This window comes from Theropithecus gelada, chromosome 6 (genome assembly GCF_003255815.1).
Source record: "Theropithecus gelada isolate Dixy chromosome 6, Tgel_1.0, whole genome shotgun sequence".
Taxonomy (NCBI): Eukaryota; Metazoa; Chordata; class Mammalia; order Primates; family Cercopithecidae; genus Theropithecus; species Theropithecus gelada.
In genome coordinates, this window is record NC_037673.1 from 154,063,886 (window position 1) to 154,088,783 (window position 24,898).

A 24,898-nucleotide genomic window follows, 5' to 3' on the forward strand; every position below is an offset into this window, starting at 1 on the left:
GCTGAGGCAGAAGAATTGCTTGACCTTGGGAGGCAGAGGTTGCAGTGAGCTAAGATCGCACCACTGCACTACAGCCTGGGCGACACAGCAAGACTCTGTCTCCAAAAGGAACAACAACAAAAAAAAACAGCCCTGTAGAGTGAATCAGAAAGATACCACCAGCCTACAGATGGCTCCAGTGATGGTGCCAGCAGCTCTCCTCTGAGGGGTGATTGGCCTCACCTCAGTTTCCTAGGAGAAAAGACAAAGGAGGTGTGCAGCCTACTTTTCACCTTCAGATACCATTGATTGAGCTAACTGGATGCCAGGCACTGTGTCTACAAGTGTTATTTCATTCCCACATCATCATTATAAGGAGGCACCCTCATGAGTCCCACTTTATAGATGAAGAAACTGTGGCTCAGAGACATTAAATAACAAGCTCTCATGGCTAAGGGCGGTGTGGGCTCCAGACATGGGGACCAGGTAATCTGGAGTCAAAGATTTAAGGTCCACAGACTTTGGACCCCATCCCCTCAGCCTCTATGCTTTCTGCCTCCATCAGTGAGTTCCAAGCCTAAGTGTCAGAGATCTCTAGGAGCAGAGGTCTCAGGGATATCTACTAGAATATTCTACAGTGTATTGAAAACATGGGTATCCAGGTCTGCTGTGGATATGGTTTACCTGTCCCCAGCAAGTCTCATGGTAGAATGTGGTCCCAGTGTTGGAGGTGAGCCTGGTAGGAGGTGTTAGGGTCATGGGGTGGATCCCTCATGAATGGCTTGGTGCATCCTGGTGGTAATGAGAGAGTTTTACTCGGCAAATTCCCATGACAGTTTCCTCAAGAGCTGGTTATTAAAAAAAGCCTGGCACTTCCTCCCTCTCTCTCTCACTTCCTGTCTCACCACTTGATCTCCGCACACACAGGCTCCCCGTCTCCTTCTGCCACGAGTGGAAGCAGCCTGAGGCCCTCACCAGAAGCAGATGCTGGCGCCATGCTTCCTGTATGGCTCGCAGAACTGTGAGCCAAAATAAAACTCTTTTCTTTATAAAGCACCCAGCCTTATGTATTCCTTTATAGCAACACAAATGGACTCATACAGGGCCCAACCTAAAAAACCCAGATCTGCAGGCCTGAGTGTCTGCACTGTTATCAAGGCCCATGAGTAATTCCCTGCCCAGCCACACTCAGGAACTTTGGCCTGCAGACCGCACTCTGCAGCAGGCACCTGCTTTTCACCGGGACCCTAGTAATTCTGATTCAGGGAGTGGGCAGATTACAGTTTGAGAGAAACGCAGGCTCAGAAGGACTCTGAAGGTCCTTCCAGCAATAGGATTCTGTGGCCACTTCCCTCCCTTCCTCCAACTGCTGTTCCTGGTAATGTGCCCATGTCACGGTTGCAATCCCCTCAGACGGCCTGGGGATGGAGGAGAGGCTGGCACAAGCCCCAGCACTGTCAGCGGCCTGCAGCTTTGTTGCTGGGGGAATGTCTGAGAATGTGGCTCCAGGGGCCCTCCCCGCCCCCACCCCTAATTCCTTTAGCTGCCCCCTTCCAAACACCACCAGTTGTTTATCCTTCTAGGAGCCTTGCTTGAGCTAATTTGCTGAATGTTAGCACTGGCAAAGGCAGAACTCAGCCAGAAGGCATGAGCCGGGGCCCAGGAGGCTGGGTGGCCAGCCTCACATGCCATTCTCCATTCTGTCCTCCATCCTACTGCTCATTGTTAAGAGATGGATACAAATGAAATTGTACAGAAAAACCTGGGCAGGCCAGGCCGGGCAGGCAACAGGCAATTCATGTCTCACCCCTGCATAACTGAAGGATTCACCAAATGCATTCTTCAAGGAAGCAGGCCAAGAACTGCTTCCTGGGGACTTGTCCATTCAGAGCTAAACCAAAGGGGACACGTTCTACATCCCTCTACCCAGAGGTGCCCTAAAAGGTAACTACCCCGCTACCCTTCTTTCCTCTCCCCTTCTCTGCAAATTATATCCATGCAAAAGGAGTTATGGGGAACTCCAAAGGTTGCAAAAAAGAGAAGAGAAGGCTTGTAGGTCATGTGCTCTCTTAGGGACGGGGTGCCCCCATGTAGCACCTGGATTCAAACTCTGGCTGTGCTGTCTCCTAGCTGTGTGGTAAGTGATGTAATAACACTGCCCATCTCACAGAGTTGCTGTGATAAGGGACTGAATAGGCAATGTTCACTAATAACCAAAGCAGCATTTTAAAAGAACAGCTAACAGTCATTGATTGTGTATTATACGTCAAGCAAAGTGCAAAGTGTTTTATTCGACAGCCATTCCACACATCTGTACTGAGAACCCACTGTGTGACAGGAGCGGTTCTCAGCATGGGAAACAGCATGATCAAAGCAAAGTCCCTGCTGTCAAGGAGCCTGCACTCCTCACCTATTGCAAATCCACCAATGATGTCAATATTGTTATTCCCATTTTACGGATCAGAAAAACTGAGACTAGATAGCTTAAGTAGCTTGGCAGGGTTTAAACCAGGAACTCTCTGGCTCCAGAATCTAAATTCATCACAACTTAATAATACTGTCCTCTGAGGGCTTGGTCTGTGCCATGCCTGACATGGATGTGGCATTTATGATCCATTCTGCAGAAGGAAGGCAAGGAATTCAAAGGTGGAAAGGACTTGCCACTTCTTGTCCAGGGCTGGCTGTGTGTATATGAGCCACCTCCTTCTGCCCCAGGCTCCCACCTCCCTGAGACTCTGCTCAACCTCTCTGCATCCCAGGACTTCCAACACAGAAGGAAGCTTTTAATGGTCTGGTCTACTCTCGTTTTACAGAAGAGAGGAAAGCCCACCCAAAAAAGAACTTGCCCAAGCTCACCTAGTGAGTTAACGTGACAGCCGGGGCAAATGCCAGCTCTCCTAATGTCCAGGTTCATGACTCTGGGGTATGCCCCTGACCTCACCCCCACTGACTACCACCCCACTCCCAGGACTTACCCACCTTTCGGATAGAGTAGGGCCTGTGGAGGGACCAGCCTGGCCACAGCAAAGACAAGGAAAAAATTTAATGGGGAGAGGAAAACACAGAGAGCCACACAGCCAGGAAGTATGGAGCTAGATCTTAAACGTGGATCCCTTGACTTTAAATTTTGAGCTTATTCCAGGCCATCATGCGCACTTTCCTACACATTCTCCTGCATTTATTTTCAATCTCATATTCTCACTCTCTCCCTCTCTCACAGAATCTAGTCCAGGGACCACAGTTAAGGTATAATTACAGTGAGAGTGAGCCCTGTGTTTTTGAAGGCAGGGCTGCTGTAATATAAGGGTGATCCATCAAATAGACCACGATGGATGATTTACTATATGCCTCTGAAAGACTTTCTATATAATGAAAATCTGTCAGACATTAGTATAAATGATATTATGCAATCATTAAAAGAATGAGATAGATCTATGTATACCTAAAACATAATGCTAAGTTGGAAAAAAAAAACCAAAACTGTATGTATAAGGTAACCTCATTTGGATTAAATATGTTCATATATTACATATATATATATACATACACACACACACACACACACACAATTATGCATTTCAATTAAGGATACCTCCAACAGTAATTAAGGATACCTCCAACAGTAATAACAGATGGAGAACGGGATTGGTTGGAAGGGTAGGACAAGATAAACAACTTTCATTTTTTAAAGCTTACACATTCCTGCATGATTTGAACATTTAATACTAAACCCGTATTAGTTATATAATGATAATTGTTAAAAATTTCTTTAAAAAAAGTAAACAACTTACCAACCAGATACACCTCTGCTATTGACAGTGAACTACATACACACACACACACAGTTTCCCAGAACACACAGGCTCAGTCAGAGATACCTTAACCCAGTGTAGATATTTAGAGAATGTCTTAATCTGAGACAGGCTTGGGAGAATGACACTTGACATCCCCAGTGACATGGGATGCCACGTCTTTTCAATGGTGTCTTTTTTTTTTTTTTTTTTTTTTTTTTGAGAAGGGGTCTTGCTCTGTCCCCTAAGCTGGAGTGCAGTGGTACGATCTCAGCTCACTGCAATCTCTGCCTCCCGGGTTCAAACGGTTCTCCTGCCTTAGCCTCCCAAGTACCTGGGTCTACAGGCATGCACTACCACACCTGGCTATTTTTTATATTTTTAGTGGAAATGGGGTTTTGCCATGTTGGCCAGGCTGGTCTCAAACTCCTGACCTCAAGTGATCGGCCCACCTCAGCCTCCCAAAGTGTTGGAATGAAAGGCGTGAGCCACCACGCCCAGCCTATTGGTGTCATTTATAAGTACTATAGCTTCCAATCAATTCTCAAAGGGTCCAGGGGCCCAAATAAGATTACAGACATTATACTCCTGTATTAGTCTGTTTTCACACTGCTATAAAGAACTACTTGAGACTGGGTAATTTATAAAGGAAAGAAGTTGAGTTGACTCACAGTTCTGCATGGCTGGGGAGGCCTCAGGAACCTTATAGTCATGGCAGATGGCCAAGGGAAAGAGAGCACCTTCTTCACAAGATGGCAGGAGAGAGGGAGCACAAGGGAAACTGACACTTTTTTTTTTTTTTTTTTTGAGACAGTCTCGCTCTGTCACCCAGGCTGGAGTGCAGTGGTGCAATCTCAGCGCACTGCAAGCTCCGCCTCCCGGGTTCACGCCATTCTCCTGCCTCAGCCTCCCAAATAGCTGGGACTACAGGCGCCTGCCACCACGCCCAGCTAACTTTTTGTATTTTTAGTAGAGACGGGGTTTCACCGTGTTAGCCAGGATGGTCTCCATCTCCTGATCTCATGATCCGTCCGCCTTGGCCTCCCAAAGTGCTGGGATTACAGGCGTGAGCCACCACGCCCGGCCAGAAACTGACACTTTTAAACCATCAGATCTTGTAAGAACTCCCTCACTATCACCAGAACAGCACGGGGAAACTGTTCCCATGATTCAATCACCTCCCACCAGGTCCCTCCCTCAACACATGGGGATTACAATTCGAGATAAGATTTAGGTGGGGACACAGAGCCAAACCATATCAATTACATATCTATGTTCTTTTTTCACAAGGAATATTCCTAAAAGGATATATAAGAAACTAGTAACAACGGCTGTCTCTGGGAAGGGGGGGGAAATGTGGAAATCTGGGGTAAAAAGAGATGTATCTTTCATTGTACACTCTTTTGTACTTTTTGAATTTATTTCTACTAAGATCATATATGACTTCTTCAATTAAAGTAACCTAAAGAACTGCTTTGGAGAGAAGAGGGGGCCTAGCAACCATCTAGAAGCTCAGCTGAATTCCTCTTGGTATCATCAGCTTGAAGATCTCACTTGATAGAAATCCTACCTATTTTCTCCAATCACGGGATCTTGTTTCCAGGACAGAAGAACAATCACTATGGAGATTTTTCACTGCAGCAGTGCTTTATGAGCTTTGGGAGGCGCCTTGAGTTTTGATGACATGGGTTTGAATACTGCTGCTGTTGCAGCTGCTCCTTCTCCAGGGTCCAAATGGAACCATCTGGCATGAGTCTCCAGCTCTTAAATCAGTCCACCCACAGTCCACGCCTTGGTTTCTTAAGGCGGGTGTAGTGAGAAGACTGGGAAAGTAAGGCAGGTGGACCTCACCAGACGGAAGCATGCAAAACAGAAACACATGGACAGCTCACCCGGTATCCCCCTCCCTGTCAGCACTGCTGCTGGAATGATTTACAAGATGCCAAGCCAAGTTCCCACTGCTCCAGACTGAGGGGATGGAGGAAGAGGCAGACAGAAGCAGGTCACACCTGCATGTTCTTTTTCCTCCTTCTTGGGACAAACTTTGTTTACTTGCAGACTGCAGGTGGCGGTGGCTGGGCTTGTAAATACCACTGTGAGGCCAGTTAGCTTGGCTCAACCAGGTCACTTAAACAGAGGGGATTTGGGGCCACTCTGTTATTGCTTCCCATCCAAAGCCCATTTCCTGCCTAATTTCCTCCAGCCAACTCACCATGCAGCATTCAAACAAAGTCATGGCCCAATTTATAAACAGACACTTGGGACCTGCAGTGTCAGAAACCTTCCATTTGTATAGGAGCCTGCATAAGTCTTAGCATCGTTTCACCAGTGTAAGATGAAGAGAAACCTTTACATTTAAAAGTACCATAATTACAGCAATAATCTCTATCATGCCTAATATTGATGTTCACTTTATTGACAAGGAAACTGAGGGCTCCAAAATTACAATGCTGGTTTTCCCTCCGCCTGTGTAGGGCACTGGCATCAGGAAGACACTCAATTTCAATTTGTGAATGAAAAAGGCAATCACTGAATGAATGAATCAGTCAATAGAGGAAGAACACACAATGGAGCCACCTCCTATCAGCTCACAAGAGCCAATCCAAGGCATGTCTTCCCAATTCTGCCTTCAATAACATCACATGGGTAGCTTGAAATTGATCATGGTGGGATTATCTTTGCCAGCATATTGGCAGATGCTACAAATCAGGGCTTTTTCTTTTTTGTCATAGAGCCAGTTTACACTGGGCTGAAGTGTCTCTCACTGAGCCTGTGTATTCTGGGAAACTGTAGCTCACTGTCTATCACTGCACAGAGGCACCACATAGTACAGGCAATCAAAACCCAGGCAATTAGTATATACAAGGAGATATCAGGTTTTTTAGATCATCATCCTTCTTCAAAAAAAAGGGGAGGAGAAGGAGATTGAAAGTGGTCTACATAAATAAGACTTATCACGTCAACATACATGCGTAGATGCTATTGCATGCAAGGCATTAGGGCAGGCTGGTGGAGAGAAATAGATATGTGAGATATACTGCATATTCTCAAGGAACACACCTTCTCAGGTACAGACTATAATGTGCACACAAATCACATGGGAATCTTGGTAAAATGCAGATTAAAATCCAGTAGGTCTGCGTGGAACCTGAGAAGCTGCATTTTGAACAAACTCCCAGGTAAAGTTGACGCTACCCATCCATGGACCACACCTAGAGAAGCAAAGGCCTAGGAGGTCACCGTATGCTGACAGTGTGCCGCTGCAAGTTCCTAGGTAAGATGGCTATTCGCAAGCTGAATCCTCACAACCACAGGCATATATTCTTTTTATCCACATTTTACAAATGAGACCATTGAGACCCAAGGTCACCCAGCTGGTAAACTGCTACCAGCTCAAAGCCAGGTAGTCTCACTCAGAGAAGGAAGGGTCACTCTCAAAAGCACGTTCTGGTGGGAACTTTTCAATTGATTTTCTCTCTTGAAAATTATCCTTGCCTCTCCTTTCTCTTCCTACTCTCTGTTCATTAACCGTCCATTTCCTATTTCACCACCTCCAAGTACTCCCAAAGAAGAACTGAGGAGGTGTGGAACCAAATGCTCAAACTCATCCATTGCGAGCATATTAACCATGTGTCTTCTTTTTTATCTTCTGTTTCTTTGACATCTGGGTCTTGCTGACCATAGAGGGACTGCCCCTTCCAGGGTTAGCCAACTCCTAGAGATGGTCAACAATTTCCCAGCTACCTTGCCTTTCAAATGCAAGCCAATCAATCCAGAACCCATACCCTAGCCATCTATTTTATGGGGCTGTCAACCTCTGGGCCACTATCCCCCTTCCCTAATCACCCCAGAACCAGGTATAGGACAACTAAGGACAGAGAGCCCATAAACCCCAGAGCCTGCTGAAATGATGCAAACTAGCCAATCCTAAACCTGCTTACTCTGCCTCACCCATTCCTTCCTGCAGAAACCACAAGAAGGGCTTCTGCTGACATTTCTCCAGGCTCCCTCGGCCTGCTGACCAACCCCAGTGCCTCCCCAGGCCACCCCCATGGCACAGCTGGGCCCCTCCTTTTTCTGTGAGTATAACCATCTTTTCAATGGCAGTCATCTCCTGATTTTTTGGCTTCACCATACCTAAATAATAACACAACCTATATTTTAAAACATCAAGTTTCATCAGGAAAGTTAAATCCCAATGGATTTGTGGATTACCTAGGCTTTCCCTTGCCCATCCTCCCAGGCTCAGCCCCTCTCTGGGCTGGCTTGCACACATTCTCAATGGACTCCTTCCCAAGGTCCTTGCCTTAGCCTTGTCTGTCTTGAAACTTCCATTCCTGGGGAGAGTGCTAGGTGCCACCTGTAGCCTTAGGGTCTCTTACCTAATTCCCCGGCAGGTGCTGAGCGTGACGCTGGACAGCTCTGTCTCCCTCACTGTGCCGTGGTAAAAGCAGTGATCCTAACAAGGAGAAAGGAGGTGGTCAGGCTAAAGAACACTGATAAGCATGGCAACGTTAATGTCTCAGGATGGTGATGGGTGACTCATGGCTTATTATATACCTACCCAACTTTATAGCACCTTACAACCTGCAAAGAGCTTTCCAAGACACAATTTCATTTGATTCCCATAATAATCCTTGGAGACGGGGCAGGGCACATGTCATTATCTCCATGAAGCTGATGAAAGGCTGAGGCTCAAAGGAGCAAAGAGATTTGCCCAAGGTCTCCCTGCTGTTTGGGAAATCCAGTATTTTCCTAGTTCAGAGCTCTTTCCATGGCATGCTGTTGGCCACAGAAAACACTGATTCCTGAAAGAGCCTGCCTCCCCACCAACGTTATCTTCGCAACCCCCTGCAATGAGTTGAATAGAACCCCCTAAAATTCATGTCCCCCTCAGAATGTGATTTTATTTGGAAATAGGGTCTTGCAGATATGATTAAATTAAGGTGATGTCATGCTGGGCCAGGCGTGGTAGCTCACACCTGTAATCCCAGCACTTTGGGAGGCCGAGGCAGATGGATCACTTGAGGTCAGGAGTTCCAGACCACCCTGGCCAACATGGTGAAACCCCGTCTCTACTAAAAATACAAAAATCAGCCAGGCGTGGTGGTGCACACCTATAATCCCAGCTACTTGGGAGGCTGAGGCAGGAGAATTGCTTAAGTCCAGGAGGTGGAGGCTGCGGTGAGCCGAGGTTGCACTACTGCACTCCAGCCTAAGTGACAGAGTGAGATTCTGTCTCAAGGAAAAGGAAAAAAAAAAAAAAAAGGTGGTGTCATGCTGAATTAGAGCAGGTCCTAAATCCAATGATTTGTGTCCTTCTAAGAAGAGGAAAGGACACAGAGAGACACACACAGAGAAAGAGAAGAAGGCCATGAAGATGGAGACAGAGACTGGAGTGATGAAGTTGCAAGCCAAGGAACACCAAGGATGGCCAGAAGCCACCAGAAGCTAGAAGAGTCTGGAAGGACTCTCTCCAGAGGCTTGGAGGGAGTGTGGCCCTGACAATACCCTGAGTTTGGACTTCTAGCCTCCAGGACTGTGAGAAAGTAAAATTCTATTGTTTTAAATCTTTAAGTTTATAGTGCTTTGTTGCCATAGGCCTAGGAAATGAACACTGCCTACTCTTCCACAGCTCAAGATGCTCTTCTACACAAATCCCTCCACACCTGAATCATACTTGATTTGTCACCTATGCCCATGAGGTCTGCTGCTGCTCTCCAGCCACTGTGTCTCACAGCTGTCAGAATTCCTCCATCACTACAAACAGCTGTGAGCACTGCTCTGTGCCAGGCCTGGGGCCAGCCCCTGGAGACACCATAGCCAGCAAATAGAGTCACAGCTTCAGCCTTCATGGGGATTATGGTCTTGTGAGAGGCAGTCATTAATGAGAAATCCAAACAGATATAATTACAAACCAAAAGAAGGGGCTTGAAACAAACATTTCAGGTGCGGGCTGAGTGTTTTATAAGTCAGGTAACCATAGAATTTAGGAAGCAAATATGCACTGTTGAGCATGCTAATGCGCTAAACCAGACAGACAGGGATGAAATCAGGACTGTGTCCAACAAATGGAGGGGTAACAACAAGAGACACATTCCTAGAGGCTTCCTCCCAAATAAGTCAAGAGAGATGCACTGGTCAGAACAGAGAGAAGGTAAAACCCGCAGGGTAGAGCCAAGTTCTGGAAAGATCTCAAAAGGGATGGATGCAAACCACACAGTTGCAGACACAGAAGCTTTCTCTTTTCCCCCACCTCTAGGACCATGCTGCTTGCAGTTGCTTCTTTGTCCCCACCGGACAGGGATGTGACCCAGTAATCAGCTATCCCATGTGTCCGTATTCTCTGGCTCCACCTCCCTCCCAGCTCTAAGCATGAGTATAGACGAATAATTAAATTCAAGCATTTTGGCATAGCCAGGCATATTTAAATCCAGGCATAAGCAGTTCCACAACCTCTCTCTGACCTTCAGTGTCTTTAGCCTCTATCCCCCAGAGTGGTGGTGAGAATATTGTACATAAAGGAGCTAGTAAGAGTGCCTGGCCCAGAGTGGCAGGCAATAAACATCGGCAACCATATAATCATGAAATTCTCCTTTATCAAATAATATGGCCTCAAGGGACCTGGAAGCCCACCAAAAGGCTGAATCCAAAGCCCTAGCTGTGCCAGTGCTCCATCCCATCCAGCCAGCCACGCAGCCAGATCAAAGGATACAGGCCAAGCTGACACTCAACATGGCCTCGTTCTCCAGAACACAGGTGCCCTTTCATCTGCATATGATCCGTCGGCCAGCAATGTGGCTTCTCTGCCCATTCAAGCTCATACAGTCAGGAGGAGGGACAGAGCCAACCCCTGTCTTTGCATCAAACTCTTCTGGATTTTAAACAAGTCAGATGTCACCCTTGAGGAGCACAAAGGAAAGTCACTGTGCTGTGATTATGAAAGAAAGTGTGGCAGGCAAAACCCTCCTCCTGGCCAGGATTCCAACTGCTTTCAAATGCCAGCCTGTCATGTGGCTTCTCAACTTATCCCTGGGATCTGGGATTTGGAGGCCCCTCATGAAGCACTCAAGTCCTGAACCTGGTCCTTAGAACTCAACAGGAAAGCCACGAGCCCTGTAGCACAGGATTATTCATGGGGAGAAGAGGGGCCAGGCCTGTGTGGGGTAAATGGGACTCAGAGGAGTTGGAATGACCAAGAATCAAGGAGTTCAGAAACGTATATTGGTATAGTTTCAAAATGCTGGTTAACAGAAAGAACTGAGGCTAGGCGCAGTGGCTCACGCCTGTAATCCCAGCACTCTGGGAGGCCGAGGTGGGCGGATCACGAGGTCAAGAAATCTAGACCATCCTGGCCAATATGGTGAAACCCTGTCTTTATTACAAATACACAAAATTAGCTGGGCATGGTGGTGTGCGCCTGTCGTCCCAGCTACTCAGAAGGCTGAGGCAGGAGAATTGCTTGAACCCGAGATGGCACCACTGCACTCCAGCCTGGTGACAGAGCGAGACTCTGTCTCCAAAAAAATAAAAAAGAAAAAAGAAAGAACTGAAACCCAGGGATGGCTGTGAAGAATCCCTGCACCTCTTCCTATCTTTGAATGGATGCTAAGAGTGTTCACAACTCCAGTTCTCTCGTAAATAGAGCACCTGACTTCTGTAACATGCTTTATAATTTACAGAGCTTTCACATACACTATCTCATGTGATGACGACACCTACAACTTATATTATTAACAGTAAGAGGTCAGGTGGGGTGGCTCACACCTGTAACCCCAGCACTTTGGGAGGCCGAGGCAGGCAAATCACTTGAGGCCAGGAGTTTGAGACCAGCTTGGCCAACATGGTGAAACCCCATTTCTACTAAAAATACAAAAATTAGCTGGGCGTGGTGGTGGTCGCCTGTAATCCCAGCTACTTGGGAGGCTGAGGCATAAGAATCGCTTGAATCTGGGAGGCGGAGGTTTCATTGAGTTGAGATCATGCTACTGCACTCCAGTGTGGGCAACAGAGTGAGACTCTGTCTCAAAAAATAAAATAAAATAAAAAAATAAGAGCTAACATCTAACCAGGCATGGCAGCTTATGCCTGTAATCCCAATGCTTTGGGAGGCCAAGGTGAGAGGATCACTTGAAACCAGAAGTTCAAGGCTGCGGTGAGCTGTGATCATGTCACTACACTCCAGCCTTGGGGACAGAGCGAGGCCCTATGTCTAAAATAAAAGAGCTAATATCTACCCAGCTCTTACTGCTTGAACAACTTAGGCAGATTTTTCCCTTTGATTCTGACCACAATCTTATGAGGTAGATATTATTATTGCCATATTTTAAAGGGGGGAAATTGAAAGAGAGGTTTTAAGTCATTCACAAGGTGACACAGCAAAGTGGAAACTGGAACCCTACCAGCCTGACCCCAAGCTCCATCCTCTGCCTCTCAGCAGTAGCAAAGGAGGAACTTGGCTAGTCAAGGCTCTTTTATCCCCAGCTTCTCTAGCAACAAAGGAGACAAGTTCTAGCCTAAGCCTTGCCACTTACTGGTTATCTGAACTTGAGCAAGTTACTTTTCCTCTTCTCTCAATTTCCTCATCTGTAAAATGTGGGGTTGGAAAAGATGTTTATGAATTCCCATAAAAATTAGTGATTCATCTTACCCTTCCACAGCCCTGCGAGTCAGATATCAGCATATCCAACTTACAAAGGAGAAAACTCAACACTAGTGTGGTCAAGGGGGTTGTTTAAGGTCATATAACTAGTTAAAGCCAAGATAACAACCTTGGCTTCAGATCGCAAACCGTGTCATTCTTTCTGTCGGAACACATTCACAGACCCATTCCCCCAGCTGCCTGACCTAGATGCAGGCTGTCGCCAAAAGACCTGGCTGATGAGTCTTGATAAGGTTGCCAGAATTCCAGCTACCCCAGGCCAAGTTTGGTAGTAGAGTGCAGTCTCCAACATTTGGGTCAAGGGCAGCTGAGTGGTTTATTCCATTCCCATTTTTCATTGAGATCTCGGCTCCCAAACGAGAAGTCTGACTGAGAACCCCATGGGCCTGGGTGGGAGCTTTGCAAGAGTCTAGTAGCAGGGGATATAAGCAAACAATGAGTTGTCCGTCCCAAGGTTCAGCTAGGATGTGCTTCAGCCAACAAGACCTTCTGGAAGGAGGGGACTTTGGGAGAGGGGGAGTTCTCTTCCAGTCCTCTATTTCTGAAAGGCCCTTACAACATCTCTGCCTAATGCACAAGCTGAGAGCACAAAGAACAAGTCAAGAATCAGTCATGAAGTCATTGCATTCCTTAGCTTCTCAGCCTGATGGGGCCACCCCAAGGGGGCTTTCATAGCAGGAAGCGTGAGCTCATGGCAAATTTGTGGACTGAGACACATTCTTGAGCTGTGGGTATAGAAGTGGCAGGATCCAAACTCAAAGGAGGGTGTTTGAAGAAGGTTGTCATAGCTAGGCTTTCTAGGCATGCCTGTTCCCCCATCCCACCCCTGCCCCTGGAGGCAGAGAACAGAGGTCTCAAGAAGAGAGGAAAAGTTTTGACCAAGGGGCATTGAAGAATATGAAGTCACAGCGAGACAGCCTCCCTGGGGATGAGAAGACACAGCCCAACTTTGCTGCAGGCACTGGCCACACTACCAACTCCTTCCCTATCCAGGGAAGTCTTGGTGAAGAAGGCAGCACTAGTCTTCGCATTCAGCCACATAATACAGTCCCTGAACTACCCAGTTACTATACTCCAGGTCTCTTGGATCTATCAAAAACTGTGACCGGGCATGGTGGCTCATGCCTGTAATCTCAGTGCTTTGGGAGGCTGGGGCATGTGGATCACCTGAGGTCAGAAGTTCGAGACCAGCTTGGCCAACATGGTGAAATCCCATCTCTACTAAAAATACAACATTAGCCAGGCGTGGTGGCTCATGCCTATAATCCCAGCACTTTGAGAGGTCAAGGAGGGCGGATCACCTGAGGTCAGGAGTTTGAGAATAGCTTAGCCAACATGGTGAAACCCTGTCTCTACTAAAAATACAAAACTTAGCCAAGTGTGGCGGTGCATGCCTGTAATCCCAGCTACTGGGGAGGCTGAGACAAGAGAACCGCTTGAACCCGAGAGGCGGAGGTTGCAGTGAGCCAAGATCGCACCACTGCACTCCAGCCTGGGTTACAGAGTGAGACTCTGTCACACACACACACAAAAATTGCCTGTCCTGTGTCCCTTTCCCCATCCAGGGGTAATCTGGTGAACTAATCTGAGCTGTTAATGACTGATAGCGGCCAGTGTTATCTTGCTGGACACTTGCACTCCAGCAGGGATATTTTAAAGAACGGGCCTGCTGGAGTACTCAGGTTCAATGGGAAGCTGCTGGAGGAGTCCTGAGGTGGAGGGACCTCTCCTGCTGTTCTCTACACCGCTCCTCCCAGTCCGTGTGCCTCAGTAGTCCATTACGTCCTGCCCCAAAGGCAAAGGTCACTGCTGCTCCTACCAGCGTGCGTCTTCCCTTCTTTACCCCCATCTCACCAGCCCAGACTTTGAGAATGGTCACTTGAATCCAGGGTTTCTCAACTTGGGCACTACGGATATTTGGAGCTGGATAATTCTGTTGTGGGGGAGTGATGGGTCTGTCCTATGCATTATAGAATGCAGATGCCAGTAGATCCTCCGTGCCAGTCACGGCAATCAAAACTGCCTCCAAACATTACCAGATGTCCCCTGGGGTCAGGGGAAAACCACTGGTTCTCCTGGTTGAGAATCAATGTTCTCAGCCTACAAATTCCAATAGGCATCCCTGTAAGAAGAACCAGACACCATGAAATGTGTATCATTCACTACCTTAAATGTCTACCAGTGGAGTGCGGCAAAGCAGACTGACATGTAACCATCTGAAAGACCATTTTCTAAATGAAAGATCTTTGACGTTGTGTAAACATCCCTACTCAAAAACAACTTTGAGGGAAAAAATGTCCAATATGAATACAGAAGCAAAATAAGAAAATCTTCGTAACTTAAAAATCACATTAAAATAACAGACTACAAAATGTATATGCACAGTTATTACAACTTGGTAAATGTTATACATCCATTTAAAAAGGACTGATCAAACATCTAATTGGATGAGATGACAGGATTACGAGTAAGTCATTCCTTTTACTAAAACTTTCGTTAATATGTGGGTAATCAACATAAAGTAAAGAGCATGTATGTTTCATAGTAATTTGCACCAACTGTAATCAGATGCAATTACCCTAAAATAGTCTATGTTTCTTTAGCCATTTTAGCTAGCAAAGAAGGGGGAGCACCTATGAAACATCAAATATATGTTTTGCTTCTCTGGTTTGCTCCCTTGGTCTTCACGTGGGGGAAACACTCCCTTCAGGGGAGGGACCAACTCCATCAGGCGTCTCCTGAGGTCCTAGGAGTGGTGCTGGGAGAGGACAGTTGCTGTATAGACATTTGTTGACCTGAACTCACCTCCAATTTCAGTGTGGTGGTTTGAGGGTTACCACTTGAAGTATAATGGGTTTCTGTGTAGGAAGGAGCAAAAAGTTGCCTGCAAAAAATAAAAAGAGACATTTATATCATAAGTGGATGAACTCCATTCTCCTAGCAACAACAACTAGTGATTTTAACTGAACCAGGCAGGACTCTCCCAAGCATCTCCATGCAAAAGAAACTGGGCAGCCACTAAGGGCTAAGGAACAAAAGGGAAAACCAGAAGTTTGCTGTTAATTTTATATTTAATGTAAATTAAATATAATTTATCATCACTATGGGAACATCACTCCAACTAGATCGAATTGACAGAACTAAAGCAATGATCTTAGTATTTGTCTGGGTCCTGGGAAAACAGACATGCAAACACATGTAAAATTTTCCAGGGCCTATGAACCCTATTGTGCACCTTGGTTGATTTTTCCAGCACTGGATCTACCAATTTTTAGTATCAGCAGACCAATTTTTCTTTAAGGGAATACCTCTTCTCTGATGTGTATTTTGGTGAGACTGTCAATCAAGGAGTCCTACTTGGCCCTGGCCAAGTGGTGACCTGGCCAGTGGAGTGATGCTGCCAGGTCTGAACAGATGGAAGCAATGCATCTGTTCTGTGCCTGCTGCAAGGGTTCCCTAAGCTTCCGTTGCCTGCCCTTTCTGACGCTTAGTGGTTCAGATTCCCTGAGACCTGGTAATTCTATGTTACCCTTCCAATAAATTCCTTTTTTTCCTTTTCTAAACTTGGACATTGGTTTCTCTCACCACAGACCCCTTGAAGCAGAGGTTAAGAATCTCCTCACCAAAGGCCAGGCAACTCCAAGAAATATTCTTAGAATTTCTCTAAAAATTAAAAGAAAAATACAAGAGTCAAATGGATGTTTTCAACTATTAATAGTTCAGCCTCATTAAAGGGAGAATTGATCTAGAGAAAGTCAAGGTCGGCCAGGCGCGGTGGTTCACACCTATAATCCCAGCACTTTGGGAGGCGAAGGCGGGTGGATCACCTGAGGTCAGGAATTTAAGACCAGCCTGGCTAACATGGTGAAACCCCTTCTCTACTAAAAATACAAAAATTAGCTGGGCGTGGTGGCAGGTGCCTATAATCCCAGCTACTCGGGACGCTGAGGCGGGAGAATCGCTTGAGCCTGAGAGGCAGAGGTTGCAGTGAGCTGTGATCGTGCCATTGCACTCCAGCCTAGGCGACAAGAGCGACACTCCATCTCAAAAAAGAGAAAAGAAAAAAAAAAAAAAAAGGAAAAAGAAAAAAAAAGAAGTCCAGGTCAAGGGGCAAGAAAGGTTTCTAAAGGAAGGCACCATTAGAAATTCGAATCTGACAAAAAGAGAATGATGTGGCTCTGTATGTACTAATATGGGAAGATGTCTAAAATGGAGTTAGACAGCAACAGTGAAGTTCTGAAGAGTATGTATTTTAAAAGTCCATTTCATTGAAAATCAAATACTACACACTCTAAAGCAGGCATCAGAAATAATTAGAGGCCAGGTGTGGTGGTTCACACCTGTAATCCCACCACGTTGAGAGGCTGAGGCAGGCAGATTGCCTGAGGTCAGGAGTTCAAGACCAGCCTGGTCAATGTGGTGAAACCCCGTCTCTACTAAAAATACAAAAATTAGCCGGGTGTGGTGGCAGGTGTCTAGCTACTCGGGAGGCTGAGGCAGGAGAATTGCTTGAACCTGCGGGGTGGAAGTTGCAGTGAGCCGAGATCCCGTCATTGCACTCCAGCCTAGGTGACAAGAGCGAGACTGTCTCAAAAGAAAAAAAAAAAAAAAGGAGACACAAATGACCTTTGTTGATGGTGATTATCTCAGGAGTTGCAGAAGATGTTCACAATATAAGTTGCATATTTCTGAAGCTGGTTGACTTTTAAATTAACTGTCAGAGAGGTGTTTTGAAAACTGAAATTTTAACTTAAAACTGCTCTTAAAAAGAAGAAAATGTAGGCTGTGGCCAGCACAGAAAGCCAAAGGAATCTGCAGGGATAACCCAGGTTTTAAAGGAGGTGACATTTCCCAGCAAGAGAAGGTCACCGTTGAGGGTCTCTAGAATCCTTCTAGAGTCACTTCTAGCTCTAAGCTCTGGGATCGCTCAGATTTCCCTCCATCCCCAGTGTGTGGTCAGAAGGCAAATGCCACAAGAATTGTCTCCTGTACTATGTCAAGGTCTTCATCTTCTTGCCTTGGACAAGAAGAAAAGAAGCCCAACAGGAAAATGTAAAAATAAAGCAAAGCACAAACCCCAGCTTTGTGAAGAGAAATTCTCATTCACATGGAAACTTTGGGTCAGTGGCTAACTTGACAGAATCTGTCTCCCAGTCCTTTCTCTTTCTCCTTAGCATCTAACTAGCCCAAGATTCAAGGGAGGAGTCACCCATTTGCCTGAGGGAGAAAAACTGTAAGCCTCATGAGGGCAGAGGCCAAGCAGTTTTGCTCACTGGTTTATGTCAGTGCTCAACATTTGTTCAATGAAAAAACCACTTAACTAGTTACTGAATGAATGGATGGATGAGTAGTTCAGTGTCCTGGGAGCTTAGAGCATGGTCTGGACACTGGAAAAACTGTCGTTTTGATTCCAGCTCTGACATTTACTGTCTCTATGGCCGTGAACAAGTAAATGTACGTCTCTGAACCTTTGTTTCCTCTTAGACAAAAAAGAGGATGAAATACTCATTTGACAGGGCTGTGATGAGGATCAGACAACATAATAAATGTAGCAGGCTTAATGCCATGCCTGGCACAAAGTGGAGCTCGGTAAAAGTTAGTGATAATCATTATTGCTTTCAACAGGGATTATGACAGAAGCACCCAGAAAGTTTCTCTAACTTTCCCCAGCCATGAACTCCCCAGTCCATCGCTTAAGAGAGGTGGTAAAACGCAGCGTGCTCATTCCTGCAGCCCATTTCCTGGGTCTGCTTTCACACACTGCGCCATGTACAGCTGGTCAGGAGTTCAGAGTTTAATGGTTCATTCCAGGTGTCGGTGGGGAAGTGTGAATTTTCCCACAGAAAATGCACTCCTGGTAAAAACATTCTCAGCCTCTTCTGAAGCTTAGCAAGGGGGGAAAACAATCATCCATCCAGTGACATTACCCCATCATCACAGGACTCTCCGACCCTCAGCACTGAAAGGAACCCTAGAAATCATACAGTCAAACTCCAGTTACACTGTGAGCTCCCCAAAAACAGGGACCTCGGTGTCTTTGAAGGCTTCTCCCCGGCCCCCAGCACCTAGCAAGCAGGCAGTGCATGTGCATTCTGTGAATGAGTGGATGAGTGAATAAACTCGCAAATGAATAAATGAACTTTTTATCTCATGTAGGAATCTGCCAGATGGCCATTCACCACTGGACACCTCCTGGGAGAGGCTGCTCCTGAGACTACCCACTCCATATCTGACCACATACAGTAGTTAATTTTTACTCCAGATTAAAAACTACCCCTCTGGCACTGGTACCCACAGGCCTTCGTTCTGGCCTCTGAATCTGCATAAAACAATCTGCCGTCATCTTCCACCTAACCACCCTTTCTGAAGCAGCAGTATCATCTAGAAACTAGTTAAAAATGCAAATTGTCGGGCTCCACCCAGACTCACGAATCAGATAGAAACTCTAGGGTTAGGGCGCAGCCATCGGTTTGAACAACTCTGCAACTCCCCCAAGCTGGGTCCATGTACGCCCATGTGTTCAGGTGCTGCTCTCAGAACCAAAGGACACTGCTATCCCACAGAGAGGAGGGCACATGGCCACTGAGCAGCCCGGCCCAGCTCAGCTGCCCCATTCTCTGACCACATCTTGTTCTCATCTCCTCCCTAACAAGCGGCTGGCTCAGCAGACCGGCAGGAAGCCGTCTCTCACCACTGGATTGCATTAGGATTTTCAGGAAACGACTTATGAGTGATGTGCATCCAGGAAGAGAAAAGACTGTGCAAGATTTCCCATTCCGCCCACTCTTTTTTTCTAGCTTTAATAGAAAAGCAATTTCTGTTCTACCCTGCTGCCTCCCGCTCTGTCTGCTCCGTGCTCAGGAGCCCATGGACAGGCAGAAATCAGTAGGACACTGCCATGTCTCAGCACCATTAGAATAGTAGCCAGCACTACAGTTGAGCAAAATCTGTGTCACTTAGATTCGAAAGTCCCCGAGCAAAACCCGCATCTTCAGACTTCCACCTAGGAAAATAAGCTACCCCCAAATACTGGACATAAAACATCAGGTCACTCTCTAGGGAAGAAGAACTGAAACCTGTACAAGCAGCCAGCCCCAAAAGTACACTGCAGCCTGAAAACAGCTTGGACCCATCTTTCCTAAGGCTGGGAAGCTTCAAACTCAGGACAGTTCCTTTAAGTTCTATTTATCATCAGACAAATTTCAAATGCCTCTCTATGCTAAACCACCCTCTAGAGAGGAAGGAACAGTGACGCTAAAATGAATTTGCAAAACATCTTCTGGGAGCTCAAACCTTCTTCCTCCTGCTTCAGATAAGCAAACCAGTGAAGATAAAGTGATAACAATTTCCAAATTACCTTGAAAAACACTCTGCAGACGAGCTCAGCATAGGCGAGCATCACTCTGCTCACCTCAGTAGCGAGTTTTGCTGACACCTCCTTTCTCTGGGTCTTTCTCTATCTAATTCTTCCAAGAGTCTCCAGATGATGCCTTGGGAGGTCCTGCTTTTCTGGTCTCTCTTATTTCACCTGGAGGGTCTTCATCCTGCCTCTGTTCGTAATAATGTCCTCACCATGCGACTTAGCCCAGCAACTGCACAACACGGAAAGACTGTTCAAAAATACACAATCCCCTGCCTTCTCTAGGGAAGGATTAAGAAATCTGTATTTTTAATCGTTTTTTTTTTTTTTTTTGGTTTTTATTTCAGGTGATTTATGTTTTCAGGTTGTGGGAATTATTCTACTCCATTTGAGCAATTTTAACATTTTTAATTCTCTTTTTCATGTCTAAGCCTCCTAATCACCTTCCAAACATCTAAAGATCATCCTAGCCCAGCAGAGAGGGAAAGTCAGAATGCTTTGGTTTAAGCAGCAGCCGCACTATGCAACTGCCCTTCCAAAGCCTGGAAATAAAGCAAAAGATGACTATGGTTCCTCTCAATGTCACACAAGTGTACAGCCACGGCCAGGCGCGATGGCTCATACCTGTAATCCCAGAACTTTGGGAGGTCGAGGCAGGTGGATCACTTGAGGCCAGGAGTTCAAGATCAGCCTGGCCAACAGGGCGGAAGCCCTCTCTACAAAAAAAAAAGTAGCCGGGTATGATGGTGCGTGCCTATAATTCCAGCTACTCAGGAGGCTGAGGCAGGAGAATTGCTTGAACCCGGGAGGCGGAAGTTGCAGGGAGCTGACATTGCACGACTGCACTCCAGCCTGAGTGACAGAGCCAGATTCCATCTCAAAAAATTAAATTAAAAAACACGGAGCATAGCCAAGCTTTAGACTCTCAGAGGCCTGCCTATTGTTCTCTGGTCTTTATGGGAAGAATGTGGCTTTGAAAGATGTACTATTTACAATTAATTACGGCAGCCCTTGCTCCACTCTGTAAAATCAGATGTTAACTTGTAAAAACTTAATAAGATACAACAGGAATGCAAATATTTCCATCTAGTAGAAAAGATAACCCCAAAGGTTATGGTTTTACAGCCCCTAGGATATTAACTAGTTTTGTATCTCATTTAGCAATCTTATCTCAGCATTCCTTTTTTCACTATTAAATACACACACACACCCACACAAACACATCTTAGTTTCCCTTATCTAATTTTAAACCAGTTTTATCATCTTGCTGGTTCCCCCATTAATTAGATAAATAAAACTTTGAGAAGTGCTCACTATGCATTTGTATAAAAATTGTTTTCACGTGAGCCACATAAACCCCCTCCATTTTCTAGACTGCAAAACGAACAGACTAATAATCACCGTCAGTATCACAGCGATGCTGAGGACCAAATGAGAAAATACTTTCAAATCCTAGCTCTTATAAGTAGTGTGAGTTCAGACTGGTCAGTAACTTCTCCATGCCTATGGTTTCTCATCATAAAAATGAGGAGAATGATAAAATCTACTTCACAGTGCTCCTGTAAGATGTTAGAATAGTGCCTGGCATATAGGAAGATCACATGACTATTCATTAGATAAAATGAACAAATGTGTAAGAATTATTTGTAAAGTAGAAAGTATTTGCGCTTTACAAATATTGCTATCATTTTCTCCAGCACTAGCTATATATACACGTGCCAAAATCTTGATCATTGTTAAATCTAGGTAATGGCTGTCTGAGGTTTATAATACTAGTCTCTCTCTTTTTGGGTTTATAAATTTTGACAATATTTTTTAACTAGCTGGGTGATACGGTGCAAGTCACAAACTACTCAGCCTCAGTTTCCCTTTCTATCAAACAGAAATGGCAATGCCCAGGACAGACAGGTCCTGGAAAGTGTCTCTGAAAAGCAGAGTGCTATTCTAATGTCATGGCCTGCACTAGTCTAGATCTGGGACAAAATAAATTCAGTGAGTAATGTTTTGTTTTCTAAGATGCTGAAAGACAAGCAGGGAAGAGACAGCTAGAGCTGCTTCAGAACCAAGATTTCTGCATCAGTGCTCATTCCACCTCTGACTCCAAAGGAATGGAAACAAACCAACGTGCCAAAGGCATGGCCCCAAAGCCAAATAAGGGACTGATGAGTCCAGGGGGCTGCAAGCAGACACATTCCTTTATGAGGGAACAGAAAGGCCAAGGAAAGGGGAACTTTGGAGGTTGCTCCAAGAGTAAAAAATTGGGACCTCCTCCTATTCCAGGGACTCCCTTGAATAAGCACCATCGTTGCCAGAGGAGCAGCTTTGGAAGCAACACTCCGAAGGCAAAATGGCGCCATCCAGAAGCCTGGCAAAAGGCCAACACTACTCAGTATGTTTTCTTTAACTTCCTATTAAGGAAGTTTCCAAACAATGCGTTAAGTCAACACTCCCTTTCACCAACCACTTCCCATGACATCTTCTCCCAGTCCCCACAAGACCTGGCACCCTTCCGACTAGTTTCTGGTCCTGTGTTTTGCTATTACATTATATACCAAAGGATGTTTGGATGAGCACCACTGACTCCTTTGGCCAGCAGGGTCTTTACTTAACCCTCTTCAGGCCTCCCTCTTGGCTGCCTCCATGAAGATGAGTAACCTCTCTGCACAAATAGAGCTGACTTCTTGAGATCAGACAACTTAACTGGCAGGGACCTGAGGGGCCCTCAAAATGGCTCACCCAAGAAGAGTTCACAAATTTGTTTTCCAGTGTCCCGAATAGTCCATTATGTGTATTTGTTGAAATCAGATAAGAACAGTTCAGGGAAATGAGGTGCTACCTTTAGTATTTCTGAGAAAAATTTAAAAGCGAAAATGGTGAGTAGGAGCAACTTCTCTAGCAACCAGTTTTTGGTAAATAACCACAGTGTTTATCAGATTAGCCGATACCACAGAAAACCTGAAGGGAAAGACGGATGTAAGAGGGTATGAGGAGAGAGGTACATCATAAAGAAAAATGGTGTGGATAAGACACAGGGGAAATGAAGAGAAGGACCGTCTGAGATCATTGAAGCTGTGAGAATATGCTTAGAAAAAAGGGAATAAGCGGACCACTCCCTGAAACTAACAAACAAACATAAAACAGGTAGGTGTAGGTGCTTAGCGCTTTTTAGGCTCTGATTAAATATCCCAGTAACTTTCATAAACTTGTCCAATGTTTCTTAGCACACTAAGGCACAAACCACACCCAAAGCATAAGTCAAGCATGTCAGAACTTGGAAAGCCCTCCTAGATCATAGTGGATACCTATTGTTGGAGCCTGCCCAGCATCCGTGCCACCTTCCTGAGATAACAGTGGCCCAATTTGTATTTAAGGAAATACTCCCTTCTCATTGCATTGCTGACTAGGGCACCTGGAGTTGATCAAGGTCCCTGCCCTTGCCTGGCCAAATGAATGCTTCATGATATGCCTGGACAGTCAGATCTCATCTCGGAACTTCAAGATGATAGTACATGAAGGGACCATCTATTCGTTCTGGGACCTCAACCTTTCCAAACCTTAGTTTTTCAACTTTTCCCTCATTCTATGCGTTCCCCCATATCCTTTCCAAAAAGATTGTTTAGGAGAAGCGAGGGTTAGTGTGTAAGTTAGAGTCTACCGCAATGAAACATTATTTATATACCACCCTCTCTGCCCAACCCTGACCTCCACTTTTACAGATGGAAGAATCTGAAAAAGAGCAAAAGCAACTTGCCCAGCATCACACAGTTATATTTTGTTTCTAAACCCATCATCTCAATGAACTAGAGTAAGCTAAATGTCAGTGGTAGACAAGCCAAGAGTTGGGCCATCCAGACACACCCAGAAGGCAGAGAGAAAGGCTATTCATGTAATCTCATGAATAACTGCATATTAAGCAGTGTAATGTGGTACAAACTGCAGGCCACCTGGCATCGGGAGGCCAGAGTTTCTCACAGCTTGATTTCATCACTATTTGCTGGGGGTCCTTGGTCAAGATGCAGCACCTTTTCTGAGCATCAGACCCTGCAGACCGTGCATCTGTAAGTCCACTTGCTCATTCCACAAACATGTATGGAGGTCCGTGATGTGCAGGCACTATGCTACAGGATGGGGCTTCAGCAGCCAATGAGGCAGGCCTAGGTTTCCTTTCCCTCTCCTGGCTTGGCACCTGCAGTTCCCAAGTGCTTGGCAAATGCTGACACCATGCAGAGGGCAGGTGTTACTATCTGGTCCCCAGAAGGCACTGTTTCACAGCTCATCTTCCTTCCTGGAACAGCTGCAAACCAGTGTGGTAATCAATTTCCAGTTTCTCCTAACAAGCTGTCTACACAGTTATGGAGAAGGGATGTGTATGTGCACGCATGCATGTGTGTGCGTGTGTGTGTGTATGTGTATGTGCGTGTGTGTGTGTTGTGAGCAGAGAGCAAGACCAGTCTGGGGATCAGGAACTAAGGATACTCACTCAACATGGCTGCCCTCCTTCTCCAAACCCATATTCCTATCACCATATCCCAGAGAGGCCAGTTTGACCTTTGCATTCTTACCCAAGCCCCAAATCTAGCATCAGTGAGTCAAGAGATAAAGAGCTTCTAGAATACAAAGAGTCTGACATTCCTCCCCACACTTAGATCACCCTTTTCCCCAGAACTCCAGTCTCCCTCCAAAGGAGTCCCTTTCCATGACTTGCCCTTCCCTTCCCCAGAAGGGAGCCCTTGGAAAAAGAAACCATGCTTGATATAATGCAGCCATTATAGCTCCTTGGCCCTTCTGGCCTTCTCCCCAGGGAGACTGATGCAAGAGGAGAAAATGTGGAGACTGCCAGTTTTCTGCAAGGAGGAAAGGGGGGAAGTGAGACACATGGGAGCCATGGAAGAAGCTGGAAAAGAGCCACAAGTACAGAAGTCATAAAGACCCCATTTCTCCTTCAACTGGCTGAGGAAAGTCCAGCCCAGCTCCACCTACTCAATGATATCATTGTTTTCAACAAAAGCCAGTTTCAGAATCCCTAGAGAGGTCCCCAGTGAAGCCTCAGCTGCTGGAATGAGCAGAGGTCTCACCAGTTCCTAAGAGATCAAGTGCTTAGAATTT

At 45.9% G+C, this 24,898-nt stretch overlaps 1 protein-coding gene across 2 annotated transcripts in view; it reads right to left on the minus strand.

Annotated features, from left to right (window-relative positions):
* ADAM19 (ADAM metallopeptidase domain 19) overlaps nt 1–24,898 on the minus strand; it is a 98,640-nt gene that overhangs the window by 45,388 nt on the left and 28,354 nt on the right. For both annotated transcript variants that reach the window (XM_025389279.1, XM_025389278.1), the window contains exons 4-5: nt 15,238–15,316; nt 8,153–8,229 (exon numbers count right to left, since the gene is read on the minus strand). In XM_025389279.1, coding sequence (XP_025245064.1) covers nt 8,153–8,229; nt 15,238–15,316 — 156 coding nt within the window. The remainder of the gene's footprint in view (nt 1–8,152; nt 8,230–15,237; nt 15,317–24,898) is intronic.